Source organism: Gekko japonicus, unplaced genomic scaffold (assembly GCF_001447785.1).
Source record: "Gekko japonicus isolate JY-2015 unplaced genomic scaffold, Gekko_japonicus_V1.1 scaffold110, whole genome shotgun sequence".
NCBI classification, from domain to species: Eukaryota; Metazoa; Chordata; class Lepidosauria; order Squamata; family Gekkonidae; genus Gekko; species Gekko japonicus.
In genome coordinates, this window is record NW_015173675.1 from 577,320 (window position 1) to 599,515 (window position 22,196).

The 22,196-nt window shown below is 41.4% G+C and overlaps 1 protein-coding gene across 1 annotated transcript in view; it reads left to right on the forward strand.

Annotated features, from left to right (window-relative positions):
• The first annotated feature begins 7,856 nt into the window (after window positions 1-7,856).
• The window catches only part of ZNF827 (zinc finger protein 827), a 139,671-nt gene continuing 125,331 nt past the window's right edge, over window positions 7,857-22,196 (forward strand). The window contains exon 1 of the mRNA XM_015422913.1: window positions 7,857-8,007. Within this exon, the coding sequence (XP_015278399.1) occupies window positions 7,857-8,007 (151 nt within the window). The remainder of the gene's footprint in view (window positions 8,008-22,196) is intronic.

Below are 22,196 nucleotides of genomic sequence, written 5' to 3' on the forward strand. Positions count from 1 at the left end.
TCTGGGGGGGGGGGGGGGGCCTATAAGAAATACGTCTAGCCCCAGTAATGTCGAGACCCGTGTATAAGGAAACGGGATTTTAAATTTTAAAAATCTGAAAGGGTTTGTGTGTGTGTGTGTATTGACAGTTTGGAAAAGCGCGTTGTGCATGCGGTTCAAGATAGCTTTGCAAGCAGCTGCAGACTGCCCTGCTGGTGACCTTGACCTGGACCCGGTGCCGTTGCCCTTTCTGTCTGTTTCTCTAGGGCAGAGATGAAATGCCGTCTCCATTTTAGTTTACGCGGGTGGATCTCTCTTGCACAGAAGCAGCTTCGCTTTGGTGGTTCCTGCCCCAAACGATTGCAAGTTTCATTACACGTTCTCCTGTAGGAAAATTTATGTTTATTAAATTGCAATGGGCAATGGCCTTTTGTGAAAGTGCAACGTGAAATCCAGCTTTTAAAAGCTACTGCATTGTTCCTTGGGCTTTGGGGCTTAGTTTAAGAACGTTTCAAAGATTGTTTAATATGTGTGGCGGGGCCCGTAATATGTATGCTGGGGGAGGGGTTGCTATACCAGTGTAAAAGAACTGTGACATCAGGTCTGTGTACTTTTAACACATGTACTTTTAAAAAACTAAATGTAATATTAAAGGTATTTTGAATACTTTGACTTATGATTTTTTTTTACATTAAGCATTTGTGATGCAATTTGTCTTCAAGGGAGACTACATCCATATTGCAAGGTGCTGTAACACCTTCAGAGAACATCATTTCATAGTTCAGTATGCAAGCACAGGAAATTAAAGAGTTAGGATGGTACTTACAATGTCAACATTAGCTCTGCCCCCCAAATGCAGTTGTATAGTAAAGTCCTTTCATGTTCTCATTAATTCTTAAGTAATGCATAATAATAAAATGCAAATGGAGCATGCAGCAGCAGACACTAATATATCATGTGGTAGTATTATACTAGAATCAGTATAATAATAACTATGCAGAATTCATTGTTGGCAAAGTATGTGTTGTATGTTTTCACAAACGACAGGTTTACTGTAAGAAAATATAGTGGGTTTATAAAGTTTTCCAATATTAGAAAAAGGCTACAATCCTAAGCATACTTATCAATAAGTAAATCTCATTGAACTCAATGGGTTTTACTCCTGAGTAAATCTGTGTTGGCCTGAGCTTCAAGAACCCAATAATATATTTATGCAAATCTGTGCTTATTACTAAGCATGATTTATTGCTGCACCTGCCTAAAGTTAAGCACCTACATGTATATATAAGAGAGTGATGAGATGACTTTACTAATTAATAATCCTATAGGATTCCCTGCTATTATGATAATCCTCAGTATTTGAGGCCTGCTTTTTTGTTAGCTTCCCAGATAATTGCTTTTTCTGTTTTAGAAATGTTGTACTGATTGAAATAAAATCGTATTATCCAGCCTACTAACTGTGCTTACTTCCAAAAGTTGGTTTCAGTGGGCCTGTTTGCTTGTGGGGATAAATATATAGGTAAAGAAAGTCTGGTTTAAATACAGGCTTTGAGAGAGGAAAGTTATATACAAGATAAGCTTGTCAATTACCATAATTAAAATAAGTATAGGAATGAAGAAAATTGTGGTGTACTTACAACTTAAGAAAGAGCAACTTGATATAAGTTATTACTACAAAAAGAACTTTGAGAATATGAGAAAGATTAGGAATGGTATCCAAAGATCCTTTGGCTTATGTACATGCGCTCCAGAGTATACCAAAAGTATCCTGGTTCCCCTACCCCTCCTCTCATATGGTCATAAAGCTGAACTGGAATCCACTTTCAAAACTTCAGAGTTTTGAGATGAGTTTGTTGGGTCAGCCTTAGAGGAGAGGGAATTGCTTTTGAAAGGGAAACCTCAGAAGTCCTACAGCATATATGGAGCTTAGTTCTGAATTCCAGCCTGGGTTTGAAATACTGTTGAAGAAGGTAAGATTAATAAGCTGTTGACCTTCAGTTCTATGAGGTCAATAGTCATAGTGCTGTCTCCTTCATTTTTTAAAAGAGACAGAGAATGTTAAACAATGTTGAATTATTGGGGCAGATCTCCAGCTTGTGAATCAGAAAGAATTATGTGGCATTACACACGTCTTAACCCTTCTTTGCTTTTTGAAACATTTATGTATACAAAATAGAGATGGTTAGGAAATAATAATGTACTATTACCCTTTTGTAGATCTTTATGATGTTTGTCTTGACAACAAGCAGTCTTGTATGATATATCTGTATTATTATCCCTATCTTGAAGATGGAGGGTTGAAGTTGAAGGAAGATGTCTTGACTGAGACCCAGTAGTGAATTCATGATAGGAGTGAATCTGGAACCTGGAGCTTTCTTGTCACAGCTGTGCTTCTCCAATGTTACTGGAGTAGTTGCTATATAAAGCTATCTGCTTCAGTTTTTATTCTTGCATTCATCCAGGAAGCTCAACACAGCATACATAGTTGTCCCTTCACATTTTATCCTCACAAAAATGCTGTGAAGTTGGTTAGGCTAAAAGACAGTGGATTGCACAGGGTCACTCAGCAAACTTCATGGTGCATGGGGATTTAAACCTGTTTCCTGTCCCAGTTCTGCAGTCTAATCACTGCACCACATCAATTGGTTCCCTTAATAGAGAGTTTGCATTTTTTCAGAAACCCTTTAAAAGAAAACTTTTAGATGCTTATATGGGTTTACAGCAGCCTCAAGAGGCATGTGAACTGAACCTGTATAGTGGCTATGTGTTAAGGGTTTGGTGAAGGCCTTCCTTTTTCTATTACTAGTTGAATATTCTGTGCTGGAAAATCTAATTGATATCACACCAGCATTTTTCAAATTTGAAATGGGCTCCAAGGGAAACATGGGATACCAGTGCAGGACACAAGTAGTTTTACATAACTCATTGTAGTGATGCTTTTAATATTAGGCCTATTAGCAAAGACTCGGGATTTTCCCAAGTGTGAAGCATTGCCACTAGAAAGGGAACAATAGGACACAGGTGCCTGATGGATGTTGAATCCACTTATGCTGGAGATGAAGTGATAAGAACAACATAAGAACATAAGAGAAGTCCAACACTCTGTGTCACACAGTGGCCAAAGCCCAGGGACCATCAGGCTGCCCACTAGCAGGGTCAGAACTCCAGAAGCCCTCCTACTGTTGCCCCCGAAGCACCAAGAATACAGAGCATCACTGCTCCAGACAGTGTTCCATCTATATATTGTGGCTAATAGCCGCTGATGGACCTCTGCTCCATACATTTATCCAATCCCCTCTTGAAGCTGTCTATGCTTGTAGCCGCCACCAGTTCCTGTGGCAGTGGATTCCACATGATGATTATTTTGGGGTGAAGAAATACTCCCTTTTACCTGCTCATTAATTTGAGTACCCATTAATTTGCTCATTAATTTGAGTACCCACAAGTTCTTGTATTGTGAGAAAGAGAGAAAAGTACTACTTTCTCTACCTTCTCTATCCCATGCATAATTTTGTAAACATCTGTCATGTCACCCTTCAATTGTTGTTTCTCCAAGCTAAAAAGCCCTAACTTCTTTAACCTTTCTTCATAGGGAAGGTGTTCCATCCCCTTAATTAATGTGCTTTTTTGTACCTTTTCCAATGCTAAAATGTCTTTTTTGAGGTACGGTGACTAGAACTGTACACAGTATTCCAAATGAGACAGCACCATAGATTTATACAGGGGCATTATGATACTGACTGATTTATTTTCAGTCCCCTGCCTAATAATCCCCAGGACGGCATTTGCCTTTTTTATTGCAATCACTCACTGAGTTGACATCTTCAGTGAGTTATCTACCAGGGCTCCAAGATCTCTCTCTTGGTCAGTTACTGCCAGTTTGGACCCCATCAACAATAGTTAGTATTTTTGGCTCCAGTGTGCATTACTTCGCACTTGCCCATGTTGAACCTCATTTGCCACGTTGACGCCCACTCGCCCAGCCTTGACAGATCCCTCTGGAATGCCTCACAATCCTCCCTGGTTCTCACCACTCTGAACAATTTAGCGTCATCCCCAAACTCAGCCACTTCACTGATTACTCCCAACTCTAAATTATTAATAAATAAGTTAAAAAGCACTGGACCTAGTACCAAGCCCTCCAGCACCCCACTGCTAATCACCTTCCAGTGTGAAAATTGCCCGTTTATACTCACTCTCTGTTTGCTGTTTCCTATTAATTAGCCAGTTTTTAATCCACAAGAGGACTTGTCCTCTTATCCCATGACTACTGAGTTTACTTAGGAGCCTTTGATGAGGAACTTTATCAAAAGCTTTCTGGAAGTCTAGGTAAACAACATCTACTGGGTCACCCTTGTCCACATGTTTGTTCACCCCCTTGTCCACATGTTTGTTCACCCTTGTCCACATGTTTGTTCACCCCCTGTTTAGTGAGACAAGATCTTCCCTTAAGCAGAGGTGTCGAACTCATTCGTTACAAGGGCCGGATCTGACATAAATGTTATGTTGTTTGGCTGGGTTGTGTATGCCGTAAAATGTAATGCCAGGTACTGGAGATGTTTTACCACTGACCGTGACCCATACCCCTCCTCAGTAGAGATCCAAGCCAAGCCAGCTCTCTTTGTGCCTTATGGTTGCCAATTCTGGGGAGGGCCTGTTTTTGAGGAAATGAGAAACCTCAGCAGGGGATATAATAGCCCAATATAGGCCCTTCTGGTGCACATTTGGACTGGTTTTCCCCCAGTTGCTCATGGGCCAGATAAGAGCTCTGGATGGGCCACTTCTGGCCCCCATGCTATTATGTTTGACATGTCTGCCTTAGAGAATCAATGCTAATTCTTCCTCAATAGCTTTTGTTCATCAGTGTGCCTACTAATTCTGTCTTCAGTAACGGATTTCCACAAACTTACCAGTATTGACATTAGACTGACCAGCCTGGAATTTTGTGGATCTCCTCTAGAATGTTTTTTTTAAGTTGGAGGTTACATTAGCTACTCTAGTCATTGGGAATGGAGGCAGATTTTTGTATTTCTCAAGTAGCAGTTCCACATGGACTTGTTAGGTGAAGTGTCCATAATGCACTTATAAGGAGCTTTTTGAGGCATTCGTCTTTTTGGCTCTTGATACCTACAAAGCCCTAGTGGGTACCATTCCAAACAGTAGCATCCAAACAACTGATGTGATATAATCTCTGGTAACAATAAGAGTTGCCAATTAATCTGTGGAATAGCTAGAATCCAGTGGTTTTGATTAGATTTATGGTTCTGATCATGGTGATTCTCCCCCCCCCCCCCCCAGATATGTGGACTTCTAGAACCTGGTGGGGGCTTGCCATGGGTTCAAAATCTATATTGGCATTGTAAGAGGTGACGTTCATCTTACAGGTTGTTGTGTGGCAGTGTGCCCTGGTAGGATCATTACTCCATGTTGGTACACATTATATGTTGTGACTTACACTTCAAACCACTCTGTGAATCCTCTAGGTTCTTGTACATTCAGCCACTGTTCTGGAGCCTAGAATGGATTCCTAACTACATTTTGGCCCAGAGAGTGGGGTGAGTTTTGGGCAAGAAAGCTAAATGCTGGTCAGCCTTTCTCAACCAAGAGATAAATGGGTTCAATTCAGATATTCAGTGAGTAGGTCACATGGGAAATTTCAGCATTAACAGCACACCTCAGAGGGATCAAGTGTGTAAAGGAGATTCAAACATTCTTGAATCCATGCGGATCCTCAGTCACACAGCTGTGAATGCTGGCAACATCCACATAGCTGATGGATTTAACGTGAACTGGACTTGAGTCACGGAAGAACTCACAGCTCTCCTGACATGATTTTTACCTCTTCAGGAAAGTCTCCTTCAGAACTGATGTTCTGTAGAAATTAGCTTTCATTTTGGATTAACACATTCACTTTAATTTGGATTAACTACTATCATGCATTTTGGGGGCAATTTTCTATGGATTCCCCATTAGTGAGTACTGCAGAGTTACCAATAAAATGTAGGGCAAACAATGCTACGTAATAATTAACATTGCTTAATACCTCACTAGGAAATATTACAGTGTACAAGGGGAACATTTAACACAGTGCCTATTTATTATTTTTAGCCTTTCACCGCTATAGGGGGTCATGATACAGTTCATTGCTGACAAGAGGGTCCATGTTGGGAAAATTATTGTTCTTACTCTGAATGAGTTAATAATTTCATTACCATCATCATTACAGTCATTTTAGGAGTCTGGTAGATCTTTAAAAAAAAAAAAAAAAAACTTGTGCAAAGGGTACATGCTGTGCACTATATCTACAGCGACTAGTCTCTCCTTCTGCTTCCTTTGAGTATTGAGGCTGATAAAAATAATATAGATGTTGTTCAAACCCACCACATCTACCAACTCCCATTCTTCTTTTTTGAATTGCAAAACATTTCTTCCTACTTATAAGTCTAAAACATAATGGCTGTTTTTGACTTGACAAGATTGTGATAGTATACAATGCTATTTGGTTTTTGAACAGCCATTTCGATTCACCATTTCCTTTAAATGACATTTGGGACATAGTGGGGATGCAAATTGAGGTAAAGTTCAAGTGCAGACTCTATAAACAGCCCCACCAAGAGGAGCAACTGTGTCCAGGGAAACAGAGAACAGAATGTATCCTCTTTAATGAATGACAAAATCATCACCCAGTTTGCAAAAGTGATTCCCTCCCCAACATGTCAAAGGCGGTAGTGGGCAGAGGGATTAAGGAACGATATAAAACAGAAGGATTAGGAAGGACTGATCAGTTCAGAATGAACTATTAGCAATTTTCTATAATTGAATCAAAACAGATCCCAGAACTAGATAATGAGAGCATGACCTACGAATGAAGACTTTTGGAAGGCAAAAGGGCTTCTAGCATGAGCCATGTGATGTCAGAGTCTTCACTGATTTTGTAAATAATGATCTTGTCTCTGGTTTCGAGCATGCTGACCTCCCTCTGCCTTGTGTGTCAAGTGTAATACTTTAAATCACACAATTTAGCACTAATTGTGCAAAATACTTCATGATTATAAAGAGGATGTATTGTATTGTAATATTGTAAGACAATAACATGCAACCCTCCCTCCAGTAAGATAGAGTTAAATTTTTATTCTACGTTTGGAAATTAGATTTTATGATGCTAATATAGAGTACATGATTGGGATGTAAACTGAAGAGTCTTGTGTAGCTGAATGTTGGCATACTTTACAATGTATTTTTGAATAAAATTTTGCTGCCATGCAACAGTTTCATAAATTAAAATAAGAGTTGATGCTTTTAGAACATAACAAAAAGTGGGACCCGCGATACTCGCGGGGGGGGAGTATTTCCCATGGCTCCCAAGCTGCCAAGGCTTCTGCCCGCTAATTTGCAAAGGACTGCAGCCTTAGGAAGTTTCTGCTCAGGGCAGAGAGCTCCCAATCTAGGGATTTGGAATGAAAATGGCGGTTTACAACGAAGCCCTGTAGAAAAAGTTAAGGTGTGAGTTTAATTCTTTCCTGTTGACTTCCATGGGACTTTGAAGTGTTTCACCGTGCCCGGATGGTGCCCGGAGAAATGGCTGAAAGGGCACGACTAATGTGTGTGGCAGGTGCAAGTGGAATCGGGCCCCTGTGGTGGCCCCAAACCCCAGTTCTGTGGATGACGGGATCGCGTTGGTGCGGGTTGAAGGCTCCCTTTCCTCATTGGATCGGCTCCCTTCTTCCTTCCTTCTGAGCTGTCAAGCCTTCTCCCCACCGCCCCTGCTGCCGCCCACAACAGCAGTACTGGCAAGCCCTGCGCAGCTCCAAGCTGCCAGGCCCACCAGGCTCTTCCCTGCTGCCGCTGCCCACAACAGTAACACTGACGAGCCCTGCATGGCTCCAAGCCGCCAGGTCCTCCAGGCTTTCCCCCACCACTGTCGCCGACAACAGCAGCAGCAATGGCTGTGGCTTCTAGCCGCCGGCCCGCCAAGGCTCCCCCCTGCCGCCGCCACCAGCACCAACGGCTCTACCATGGATCCCACAGGTAAGTGCATTCCCTGTGCACTTTTTGGGGGGATTTAAGTATCCCCCGTATATTTTTTTAATTTTTCAGATTTTTCTGCACATCTGGGGATTGCCCCAGATGTACAGGAAAAAATCTCTGCCCCCCAGGTCCCCCCGATGTGCGGATTTAGATATCCGCACAGAGGGGGCGACTTGGCTATTAGATATATAGATGATTGCTTATGAAAGGATGATAGCCCTATTTTCTCTGTGTTGTCTGTCACTGATGTAGACCAATGGGAAAGTTGTCTTAGTTTTCATGTGTTATGATCCTGTTGTTCAGTACCTTAACACATGCTGTAGGCTTAGTTTTTCCTCACCTTCTGATTATCTGTTTTCTCGTACACAAAGGCATGAGTGAGATGTGATGGCAAACCAAGGGCTATCCTGAAGTTTGTGTTGCACCTTGTTCACCTTACATACAGCCAACTAATGAAATGGCCTCTTTTCATGGCAAACCATATTGTTGGTATCTTTGAACCACAAATCATGATTTTCATTCTTCTCTACAAGTATGGATTTTCAGTACCACACATACCAGAAAGCTGCCCACTCTCATGCACATGAGGGGAAAAACTGTGGTTTGTTGTAATGTCTGAACGATGCCAAACTGAACTGGAATCTGGCAGGAAAGCTACTTGTTTTCATCTTCAAATCTCATATCTATGAAGCAGAAAGATGTCAGGGTGGAACCCTGTTTGGTTCCAAATCTAGATCTGGGATGGCTGTTTTCCAACCCAGGGCCTTTGCTGTTCATTGATAGAACTAGAGCTGGCGATAGAGCAAATGGAATGCACTGCTGTGGTTGATCAGATAACCACAAAATGCCATATTATTTATATCAGATTTGGAGAATTCAAAGTATGTATATGCATGCCAACCATGGGAGCTAGTGTTATGTATCAGTGTTTCTTTTTATGACTGATGGTGGCTGTTAGTCTCAACTACAGAGCCCTCAATAGTTGATTAGCCTGAATCCTGCCCTCAGTCCATGAGGTTCCTGGTTCAGACTCTGGGGGACCTGAAAGTGGACTGTGTGCTGACATAATGCTCAGCAATACTTTAAGGCAGGGGTGTCAAACATATTGCTCATGGGCCGGACCTGCCCCACGAGCAACTTCCTTCTCCAAGTTTCTTTTCCAGGGCTTCTAGTGCAGCCACACCATAGCTTGCTTTTCCCCCAGCTGTCTCAGTGGCTCTTTGCTTCCTGCCTCTTGCCCCCCTCCTCCCCCACAGCTCCCTCAGTGGCTGCTTCCTGCTTCATGTGGGAGAGATACAAAGACAAGCTTCTCTCCCTCTCTCTCTCTCTCTCTCTCTCTCACACACACACACACACACACACTCACACACACACATGCACAGAGCTTTTGCTTCCTACTCCGGGGCTGCTCCTTCTCTTTTGGGGAGGAAAGAGAGAGAGAGAGAACAAAGTTGGAGTCCCATGGCAGCTTTAAGACCAACAACGTTTTATTCCAGGTATAAGCTTTTGTGTGCAGGCACACTTCTTCAGGGGGACAGAGAGAGGTTGGATGGATTCTTCTGACAAGCATTATTTACACTGAGGAAATTATTTTGGCTTGTTCCGAAGGTTTTTTTAAAAGATTGGATTTCTCTGTTCCTATGTGGATTTTATTTTCTTTCAAAAAGACCCTGATTAGGAATTAGGTCCTTGTATCTTGGAGAGTGGAGTGATTTCAGATGCCAAATGATAATAGCACACATTGGTAATGAGACAGGAAAACTAGGTCTCAATTCAGTTTTGGAGGATGCATTGTCTTGAGCTTCATTATCAATTGCAATTCAGCAGTTTCTCTTTCTAATCTCTCTTTGAAATTCCTTTGTAAAAGCACTGCTACTCTTAGGTCAGCAACTGAATATTGTGGTTTCTAATTTCAGTCTTATGTCCATTTATTCTTTGCTTCCTCCTGGACTGAATCCTCCTGGACAGAAGTGAGACCTAGGTTTCCTGTCTCATTACCATTGTTGGTATCTCAACTTCTACCACCACTCTGCATATCACACCTAATCCAATCAAGCCTGCTATTGTAATTCACCTGCTATTGCCATTCAGTACCTGAAATCACCCTTATAAAGTTTATATCTCTGGTACCTCATGTTATATTTTATGGCATGCATGACCCAGCCCAACAAAATGAAATTTATGTCAGATCCAGCCATCATAACAAATGAGTTTGACACCTCTGCTTTAAGGGATTGGGAGCAGACTGTGGATTGTGGTTCTTCTCCTTCTGCTCTTTTCCAGGGCTCAGCATTATATTTGCACCAAAATTCACCTGGTTTAATTCAAACTCAAATGTGCTCCGAGCCTACTGAGTAAACCATATCAAACATGTAGCCTCCGGATCTCAAGGCTGCCTGGAGTTTGCTGTGAGTGGTGGTGGTGGAAATGGCTATCACAGCAGCCCTTCCTCAGTAACCCAATGTGGTTCACGACATAAAACTTCAGAAGTCTAAACAGCAGCTCAGATTGCATCAAATACAAATATACTACCTTTCAGACTAAAAAAAGATCTTAGGACAAAAAATATCATAACACTCTCCCTTAATAAAAAGAAATAAAATTGTCTTGTCTGGTCTTCTAAATGCATGTAGTGGGGAGATTATGTGCACCCCAGCTGGCAACTCACCGCAGGGTGGGGTGCTGTGGTCCTGAAAACACACAGTCACCAAACATGCCACTCTGAGATACAATTAGTAGATTCTGAAGAACAAAGTGTATCATGCCCTAAGATGCGAATTCCAGTTTTTGTATTTAGCAGTTATACAATGGATTTTAATCTGCTGACAAGGAACAAAGAACATTTTCTCTAGGGAGAGCTAGAAGGTAGGGTTTGGTTTTCTTCCTGCAATCTGTCTGATCACCAAATACAAATAAGGTTTATCCAGTGATTATTCCGCTTGCTTGCCCTACAGGGCCCTCTAGTATCATTCATGCCATGTTGTTCTTTGCTTGTGACTCACTAAAGAACTTTATGCCATTTTTAGTTTTCAGGTTCTATGAAACTATCTTATCTGCTTTTAGGAGTCCTCTGCAATGCTCCCTCTAAGCTGTGAAGTCTTGTGAGCAAAAATAATATTTTGTGAGCTACTGGCATTAAAGTTGTGAGCGAGCGATTTGGCTACTGCATAAATTAGTTTGCTCTGGAGCCATCCTTCCTGAGCTAAGACTACAATGTGTGAGCCGGAAGCTAAAAATCTGTGAGCTAGCTCACGCTAACTCAGCTTAGAGGGAACACTGGTCCTCTGTGTAAGCTTATTTGACGAGTCTTTAGAAGGGGTGATGCACAGATAAGATTTTCTATATAACTATGCCAACAATTTATGTTTCTATCCTTTTAAGCAGGGTAGCATGCATATTTTACAAACATGACTAAACCTTATGTCCTCAATAAACCTGCTTTTGCTGCCTCAAGGGACTGCAAAAACTGAGATTGTCAAGGATCTGGCAGGCCACAATGTGTGGTTGGTAGGCTGGGTTCAGATTTATGAATCACAAAGTCATGCAGGGCCTGATCTGTTGTGTCATCCATTCTTTATTTTTCATTAGCAGGGAAATTGCGGGCTCTTCTGTGTTATGGCTTAGACACACTACTAGACTCTCAAAATTTCCCACATTGCCCCCTTCTTTCATGAAAAATAGTTTGAGGGAGGTCTTTTCTTCAGCCCCTGTACATTGATTATATGACCTTTGACCCTTTTGTGGGTCATAAGCTGGGGCAGTGCCTTGAAAGGACTCATCTAAGAGTGAGCAATGCCTTTTCCACATGGAGTGTTCTGTTTTAGTGCATTAGCCTAGACGTACTGGTAGTTTCCTAATCCTCTCTTGTTTGACTCTGCTTGTTAACCCCAAGCAATCCTCTCAGGGGCTGAGAAAGCAGCTGTCTTTGGTAAGGAAAACATAGCACAACAAAACAAATATCTTTTGAAGCTTCCTTTTCAGTGTTGTATTATCATTTTTTTCAGAAGTATTACTAATACCGAGTAATTTGTGGTAGGAGCATACAAATGATTAAAAGCTAGATTCCTGTGACATTTCTAGGATAGGAATCTAAAGGCAGGAAGACAGCAAGACAGCTGAAAACCTTTTCCTTGAACCCTTGGGAACACTGCCATCTTTAAAAGTACACTGAGTGAACAGGAGAGAGAGTTCATATAAGCATTGTAAATGGTCAATCAGGTGCACCTTACTTACTAAATATAGCAGTGGGCATTACAGTGCATCACAAAACTAGGCACCAACCAATTAAAAGCCATAATAAATCACTTTTGTTAGATCTGCTGCTCTGATGTCACCTGTTATGCTTGAATGCTGCCAGCACATATGATATGTGAAATCACCTTTTCGGTCTGACCCCTGACGTAAATGCAGGAAGCATAATTAAGGATTGTGGAGCAGCTTGAACTGAGATTTCCCTCTTCTGCTGAGCTCCCCCCCCCCCCCCCCCCAATATGGCAACTGGGTTGTATTATGTAGGCTACTCAGAATATTTAGGATGGAGCAAGATATAAATAAAATTAACAAATGAATATACTTTTAACTTAAAAATTAACTTCATTTTAGTTACTGGACCAGTGGATAATACAGAAGCTTACATCAGATTTTGAGGAATGTTACCATTGTTCCCAGATACAAAAACAACACCTTTGTGTGGCACAATGTCTTTTACATTTATTGCCTGTGAGTTTGATGATTTACCCGTAATGAGAATCTGTCTCATAATTTGACATCCACTTCAGCTGAGGATGGGGGAAGAGAAGTGACCCCACAGCCTTATGCCTGCCAGATGTGTGCCTGTAGTAAAGGATTTTTTTCTGGCTATTTCCTGTTTTGCCAATCCTTTGCCAAACCCCCAAATTTATTTTTATATTTCCCTGAGTTTAAAAATTGCTTTGTGGTTTGCAGTTGGTTAACTGAAGAAGAGGAAATAGCCAGAAGACCTTTTGGTTTGTGGGCACTCCTGATTCCACTGGATCAAGGCCGAAGGGTTTAGAATGGTGCCCTATTTCTTTTAAAAAATAGGGCACAATTCTGCAACATGAAGAAATTTTGCAAACTATGGTTACAGATAATCTTGCTTTATTGCATCGTGGAGTAGGGACATCCTTGCAGAATTTGAAATTTGTTTTGTTTCTTTTTTCAACAATGGGGAAAGGAAGCTTGAAATTCACAGGGTAACAGTTTATGGGTAGGATAGAAGATGATGCAGGAATGGTGGGGGGAAGGGAGGACTGGGAACTGCATGGAGTGCAGAAATGACATTGAATTCTAGAAGCTTCCTTTCTTACTTTTGCTTCTATTTGATGTCTAAACCAGAAAGGAAACCACCAACACATTTGCCTTTCTTAAAAATGAAGGTTATGATATTTTAAATTACATATATATTGGATGTGTGTGTGGCAACCAGGAAGACTAGGAGTTTTTTCAAAATACCTTATCAGGGATGAAGGGAATTGATGGCCCTATCTTTAAAATATTAATAATGTTCATATTATTTAATATTTTCTGAACTTTAAAAATCGACTGTCACTATGCGCCGAACTATATTGATTCCTTTGTCCAGTGAGTGTGTATACCTGGTGTCAGGCTTTAAGGTTAACAGAACTTTTTCTTACATAGATCATTGCCATTCTGTTTTTTCCCCCTTTCAGAACAACAGTAAAGCATTTTTATTTAAATTGACAAAACTATTTTGGGAGGGTGCTATTTACTCAAAGATGGGCAATGAAGTTATCCTGAGATTGCGGAACACAACCAGAAATTATAGGTTTGATTTAGGCTGTTGCAAGGTGGGATGCCTTTGGATCAAACATCATTAAGAGTTCCTCAGTAGCAACCATAATTACATAATTGTATAATAGACTGTCCTGTGAATTTCATAACATTTTCTAAGATAAAAAATGTACAATGGTGCTAAACAGAAGCTGATAAAGAAAAGTGCTGCTTAAAGTATGGAAGGTGATGTTTGCAACATAATACACTACTGTTTCTACCATTTCATATTTTTTTCCTTAAAAAATTGCTACTGAAAATTTTGTCTGCTTCATGACAACAGGAAGCTATCATACATCTCATCTGACAAAAATCTAAGAAGATACATTCCTTTTAGTGAAAGATCAATATTCTTTTAGTTCAAGTTGTCAGGTCATCAAATCCAGATACAGTGTGCTCCAACTTTACTGTCCATCCATGAAGCAGATATAAAGCTTAAAGGACATAATCCTAGAACTAAAACCAAAATGTATAAATTCAATAGATGGCATCTAGCCATTAGCTTAGAGGGGGAAAGAAGATCTCTTTTACTTAAATGGGAACCTCATTTGCATAAGATTTTGAATATAGCAAAGAGATCAGTGGCGTTTAGCTGCTTTATGATTTTTTTTGCAGGGGCTGATTGATATGCCATTTGTTTATAGGCTTCCCGTAGCCAGTCTATGCTGATGGAGGCATGGCTTTACATTTCAGAGTACCTGAGTTATGCCAGCTGGGCTGGATATGATTATTCCTAAAACTGCTTGCACAGTGCTTCATCAGCATAGTGCTTCCTTTGTGGCATGGCAGTAACCAGTGGAAGAGAGAAAAATGGTTGGAGTTCAGAGGATGGTTGGGGAACAAGTGTGGAAGGTACTTAGAATTGTAGGCTTCTTTAGAGGTCAGTCTCCTAAAGTTATAACACATTCATATTGAAGACCATGGAGAAAACCCACCTCCAGGTAGGGTTCATTCCACAGTTTGGGGTGGGGGATTCCCTGGTTTTGTGGGCTCCTGCTCACTGCCAGCTAGCTGGCCAGCAGGAGGAACTTCTCCCCTCCAACAGCGACGTCGCTGGAAATAAATGCAATGTGCCTGCGTCACCCAGAAATAATGTAGGTATGTTGGTGACGTCGGGGGGCAACACTCTGGTTTTTGGGCAAAACTCTATGGTTTGAGGCTGATTTTACCATAGAGTTTTGTCCAAAACCCATAGCATTGACCCCGATGTCACCCATGTGCCTATGTCACTTCTGGATGACATAGGCACGTTGCATGCCAACACTTCTGGCTCCCGGAATGTCCCCCCGACCCCCCCACTGGTGTTTCTGACAGACCTGGCAACCCTATCTCCAGGCTCCTTATGTCACAGAGGAAGATGGGATTTCAGTTAACTCTGCAGCCAGTCAAAGTGTGTGTGTGTATATATGTAAAGCTAGCAAGAGAATCACATGTATTGAGAGAGTTCTTAATCAAGATGCATGGCATCATGTTACTTTCCCCCTGCCTATAGTACTAGGGGCACAGAAGTGGGGAATTTGGTGATGGAGCACTGTGCCCCCACACTAAACACCCAATAGAGGAGTGCAAAATAAAAAATGAAGGACAGATTAATAATGCCTGTGTCCTTGGAAACCTTATAGGAATGATGGAAATTGTCTTTGTGGTTGCATTATTCCTATAGACAAACTTGAACCCTTCTAGTAACATTCAAGTTCTTCAGGTAGGCCTTCTGCCTTCAGTGTCATACACACAGGGTGGCACAGTGGTTTATGACTTCCTGGTTGGGTGTGGAGAGGGTTATGTCGTGGGATGGGTGACATCATGAGGATGTTTAATTTTCTCTCTCCATATAGACTCAAAACCATTGTTTGACTACCAGTGTGCATTGATAAGTTCCTTACCTGCATAACTTTGTGATGTGGAACTTAATGAGTGACAAACTTTTGAGGAATCACTAGGAGCATCCATACCACCTGTCAAGGGTATTTGCCTGAGGCAGCTTACAAAATAAAATGTAATAAAAACATAAAACATAAAGAAATTATTAATTAAAATACAGAATTTTAAAAATAGCCTAAAAAAGATAATTGAGCCGTTTAAATATCAGTTTTCCTACTGAAAGCATATTATAAAGTGGTGTTAAAAGATCATTTCTTTAATTAAAAGATTAGGTGAACAGTTTTGGCCTGGTGCCTAAAAGATCAATGTAGGTGCCAGGTGAGCTGTAATAGGAAGGGCATTCCATAAGCAAGGTATCATTATTGAAAAGGCCCTGTCCATGGTTGTGATGTCCTTTTCCACTCAACACAGATTGCCTACCACCTTCTAAAACCTCTCTCTCTCGCAGGTACTGGGTTATACATAGGACAGGCCATCACACTTGTCACCCTTCTCATCCCTTTTAACATACCTAGAGGGGCATGACTGTTTCACACCTCAGGTCCTCACATTCAGAGACATCAGCAGACAGGTTAGCCCAGCCCACTTTAATAATAGGCTTCACTTGACTGAGTTATTGGGGTTGGGGGCTCATACAGTGCTCCATTCACACACTGCCACCTCTTATACCATATTATATATACACACACACACACACATCAAGGTACTAACTTGTGTGTGTGTTTTTTCCCTTAGACACAAAGCCCGCAGGGTTAAACAAAACAAGAAGTTATCTTTTATTTATGGTTTGAACATAACACTGAAGAAAGTAAGGTAGAGGTAACAAGGTTTCTTTTTCCTTGAACTTTTAAACTGTTTCCCTATTCCGACAACTGGGATCCTTTATTATGAATTGATTCTTTTCAGCCAACTCTAAGCAGCTTTTCTCCAAAATTTCCCTCTTTTCCCTCTCACTCCCTAGCTGCCCACTCCCAACTCCTCTCTTAACAGTTGTTGTCCAGCTGTCTCTCCCCAACATTCTATCAACTCTCATCGGTCACTCTTAGGGAGAGGCTGAACCTACCCTGGCAGGCTGGACAATGTAGGTAAGAACTAGCTAGTTCTTTGAATTGTGCTCAGAAATAAATGAACAGCCAGTGCAGATCTTTCAACTCTGGAGTGATTTGATCCTTGTATCCCATCTCCAACAGGAGCTTGCTTATGGCATTTTAGACCACCTGAATTTTCTGGGCCATTTTCAAAGGCAGCCCCACATAGAGTGCATTATAGTAATCTGATCTGGGTGTAATTAGAGCATGGATCACTGTAGGCAGATCACACTTTTCAAGGAAAGACCATAGCTGGCATCAGTCAAAGGTGATAAAAGGCACTGTGTGCCATAGAGAAGACCAGGGCCTGCAATCATAGGCCAGGATCTAACAGTAAACCCAGGCTATAAACCTGCAGCATCAGGAGGAGTATTCTCTTGGTAACTTAAAAAGAAATTTCTTATCCATAACCTTTCTAATTCATGGTTATAGATTTATTTTTATAATCCTTTTCTTAATAAGCCAGTTATAATGCTTTTGAAGCTGTCCTGGTAATTTACAGATGTCTTTGTAATTTAAAACAATTGTTTTGGCAATGTCTTCTCGTAGTAGGTATTGATAATGTAAGCTAAAAAACCATCTGCAGAAGACAAATAAAATTCAGGGAAGGAGATAATTGACCAATCGATCAGTCTTGGAAGGTTGACTATGGAAAATTTGGTTCTGATGGCTTCCTTTGCAGATGAATAAGCAGATAATTCACCTCTGCTTGTTGGAAGACTTTTTGGTCATCCTATGAGGTAGCTTGGAATTGATTTCTTACTTAAAGGCTCAGTTCAGATGTAGTGTGAAACCGTGGCTTATTTTATCTCTAGTTAGTTAGTGAATCACAAGCGGGAATTAAGATTGCTGGGGAAAAGACCAACAACCTCAGATATGCAGACGATACCACTCTAATGGCAGAAAGTGAAGAGGACCTAAAGACCCTCTTGCTCAGAGTGAAAGAGGAGAGCACAAAAGTGGGCTTGAAGCTCAACATCAAAAAAACTAAGATCATGGCATCCAGCCCCATCACTCCTTGGCAAATAGAAGGGGAAGTTGTGAAAGTAGTGACAGACTTCACGTTCCTGGGATCCCAGATCACCGCAGACTGTGACAGCAGCCATGAAATTAAAAGACGCCTGCTCCTTGGGAGGAAAGCGATGGCGAACCTAAACAGCATGATAAAAAGTAGAGACATCACCCTGCCAACAAAAGTCCGCATGGTCAAAGCAATGGTATTCCCAGTAGTCATGTATGGCTGCGAGAGTTGGACTATAAGGAAGGCCGAGTGCCGAAGAATAGATTCTTTTGAACTATGGTGCTGGAGAAGACTCTTGAGAGTCCTTTGGACTACAAGAAGATCAGATCAGTCAATCCTAAAAGAGATCAACCCTGACTGTTCCCTGGAAGGCCAGATAATGAAACTGAAGCTCAAATACTTTGGCCACCAAATGAGAAGGGAGCACTCACTGGAGAAGACCCTGATGCTGGGTCTTTGCTGTTTAGACAGTCATATGTTGGAAGTGGTGTGGTACAGATCACCTTTTACCAACTAGGACTGATCTGCCAGCTATTCTTGAAAAAAGCTTACCTGACAACAGTCATACATGTCTCTGAATCATTCAAACTTGACCACTGTAATGTGCTCTACACCGGGCTGCCATTGAATACCATTCAGAAACTTCAGATTAGCGTCTGCTGCTCTTAACCACTGAAACATGCTGGCTCTTCCATGTCTATATGGATCTTCCAGAGAGATGTCAGAAAACCGTATGGATCCATTAGTGTTAACCAGTACTCCAGTCCCACAGAAGTTCCATATCCTTGTTAGCCTCCAGCTCAGATAATAGTCTATCCATGACAACAGAATAACTTATATATCTCCCATCATCCACCCATATGACGTTTGGTCAGTACACAAAATGCATGTGTGGAACAACACCATGGGTTTTCATGGGGAACATGAAATTCTATTAGTATGACCTCACAAAGGTGGACTAAAAACCTTGGGATCTGAAACCTCCTCACCCAGTTCAGGCAGGGAGGCTGTTGTTTTGTCTTGTTTATCCAACAGTGGGTACATACGCTTGTAGCTTGGCAACATGTCTGACAAAGCAACGGAGTGGGTGATGGTTTTGCAAAAGATCACAGCAACGTTTGCCCTCTGTTCACCAAGTCTAGGCTGATTCTTCACTAAGTAAACATTGGAACAAATTAACTCTCCCAGATTCACCTAGTCAGTCTTGGTTATATAAGCCTGGTCTGCTTCCTCTTCCAATCCTGTATGTTTTCCTTTGGACAAAGCTGGCATTCAGCAATGACACATTTAGACTTGATGGTCTGCTGACAAAGCAATCAGGGTAACTCCAGCTGAAGGAGAGATTGGGAAAGTGAGTAGATCTGATGAACCTTCCTCTTACTTAGCCTGCCCTTCTTTATCACCACAGACCTCCCTGCCCAGAAAGTAACTGATAGTGACTCTCCTTTTCTGGCTCCCCAGTTTTGCAGACATATGAAGGGGAAGGAGATAGCTTGACTTTGAGGAGGTCACTGATAGAATTATGCACACACAAGTTCTCAAGCATTAGGCCTTGGAAAACCACTGCCAGCCCCAGTAGACAGTACTGAGCTTGATGAATGAATAGTATTGCTCCGTATAAGAGAACTTTTTGTGTTCCTCTGTGCAATTTGACCATTGTGCCACAAGCAGCTAATGGGCGTACTTGATGGTTATCTGCAGAACAGCTCGCTCAAGCTAGCAAGCCAACTTACATTTGAAATATGTTTTTCCAAATACTTTAAAAACAAATTGTAGTCCTCATCTTCTTTTTCAACTGGATATTAATATGTCTTTCATGGATCCTGCACAGTTAACTCTTCAACTTTGCTGAAAATTGTTTATGTGTGATGGCACATTCTTGTGCACTTTTCGTACAAGTCACTCCTCTTTGCACCCTCTTTCTCCTCTGGAAGAGAGACTGCAATCTGGTTGCCTTGGCGACCCTGGCAGGTTTAAATGAGTAGCTGCACTAAAAATTGTTGCTTGCATCAAAGTGCATTGATGTTTTAATCTGTGTAGCCTTAAAAAATATTAAAAAGCATTGTAGTCTTCATTGCTCAAAATTATTAGCAGGTTGAAGCACTCTCTAAGTGCCCATGAAGGCTTTCAATACAATTCTGATGGTGAGGAGGCTCTTTGTTTCTCATGGGAGACAAGGTGGGTGTTGGAGAAGCTGATTACAGGACAAGGGCAAGTTAGGTTCAGGCAGTAAAACTGACTGGAGGCCCTAGAATGGATTAAACAGAGAACTGTCAGTTAATGGTTTTGATTGAATCATAGAATCATAGAGTTGGAAGGGACCTCCAAGCTCATCTAGTTCAACTCCCTGCACAATGGGGGAAATTCACAAATACCTCCCCCTCCACACCCGCAGTGAGTATAAACTTAAAATAGACTTTCAAGAATAATTTTAACCATTTATTTTGCCCATTTTGCCTTTTTAATTGTAAACATACAAAATAAAAGATTCCATGTTCACATTATACAATTTCCCATGTGTCTGTCATTTGAAATGGGGCTCAAGGTGAGATATGTGGGCCATTGTGAGGGGAAGCATGATATCATACACAACCAGGGCTGCCAGGTCCCCCCTGGCCACCAGGTGGGGGTGGGGCAGGGCAGTACAGATGCCAGCTCCAGGTTGGGAAACCCCTGGATATTTGGGAGTGGAGCCTGGGACGACAGGGAGCTCAGTGGGGTACAATGCTATACAGTTCACCCTCCGAAGCATTCATTTTCCCTAGGGGAATTGATCTCTGTAGTGTGGAGATGAGCTGTAATTCCAGGGGGATCCCTAGGCCTCATCTGGAGGCTGCTGTCACTAGGACAACACCTTTTTGCTGAGTCTTTATTCATAAAGAGAGACTTACTTCTTGTGGTCTGCTCCCATCCATTGGCTACAGAGTGCTCCAAAATCCCATTTAGAGATAGAGATTACCTGAAATCTTAGACAGTAAGACAATGCCAGTACACTGAGGGGAGCTTCAGCCTTTTGAAATGACTTCCTCTCACAGCATTCCTGTAGCAATAAGAAAGTGTTGACTTTTTGAGGCACCTGAAATACCGCTAAACAAATCTGTTTGGAGTTACAGTAACTGAATCTGACTGAGCCAAGCCATATGTTTGACTGAGGTGAAGATTTAACTTGAAGGAAAAAATAGATTTCTTGTGCTCTTATCTGTTACAGGTGATGTCCCCTCTTGCATTACAACATTGGCTTCATATTCGTATGCATTCTTATGAAGCCGGAGTCAAAATCACGCTGATAAATGTTATGAGTAATTAGGATGTATCATTTATTTAAAAGTTAGGTGGAAATGATGATAACTTTGGTCCTGATGTCTTCCCACAGGAAAGGTCCTTGGTGTTAAGGTACACCATTTTTGCATGCTAGTTTGCAAGCTCACATCCCTGTTGCTTTGGTGCCATTTTTTAAATTTCTTTTTCCTCCATGTCATATTCACAATGAATTAGAAATCTTCTTGTGGAAGTGCTGATAGAGGGGGCAAACAAAGTCATTTATATTGCCCTTTGTCTGAATAGCTGATGGTAGAGGAAAGATAGCCATTTTCCAATGTGTCTGTATTTCTTGTAGTGCTCTAGGTATCTTGTGTTCTCACATTCCAAAACAGTCTGACTAGTGAATCAGGGAGCATGTCACTGAATGTCATCATGCATTTGTGTGGAGACATCATGTGATCCTGGGAAAAAAGAACTCAGAATTCTACTCACTAGAAGCTTGACAGACGTTTGGGGAGGGGGATGATATAAAAGTCAAAAGAAGGTGTCCCATTTTGAGGTAAGACTGTGAAATCAAATTGCTTGCTTTGACTTAGCCCTAGGGAGATTTCACAAAAATAAGGAGTAAAGCTGAACTGGTTCCTTGCAGGTCAATTCTATGCATATTTATTCAGTAATTAAATGAGATTTCCTGCCAAATAAATTAGCATAGGATTATTACTGCAGAAAACTTCTCAGGTATCTGAAGAAGTGAGCAGTGACTCACGAAAACACATGCCCTACCTCAAATCTCATTAGTCCCTAAGGTGCTACTGGACTCTCTTTTCTAAATCGGATCTAGGTATTCTCAGATGATGCATCTTTTCTCGATCCTTTTCCATCTGGCTTCATCTGTCATGGGATACAGATGGCTTTGGTGATGAGGCTCATGAGGGGCATGCCTCCTTATTGATCTTCTTGGCTTGTATGTAGTAAAATAGCCATTCTTTTAGATCGACTAAAAGATCTCATAGGAGTCTCAGGGAGCACTTTCCAGTGATGTCATCATTTTCTGTGCTGTGGCCGTGAAAGGGCTGTGTTTGAAGAAACTATGCCAGCTCCCTGAACCCTGTTGTCTGGAGTACACC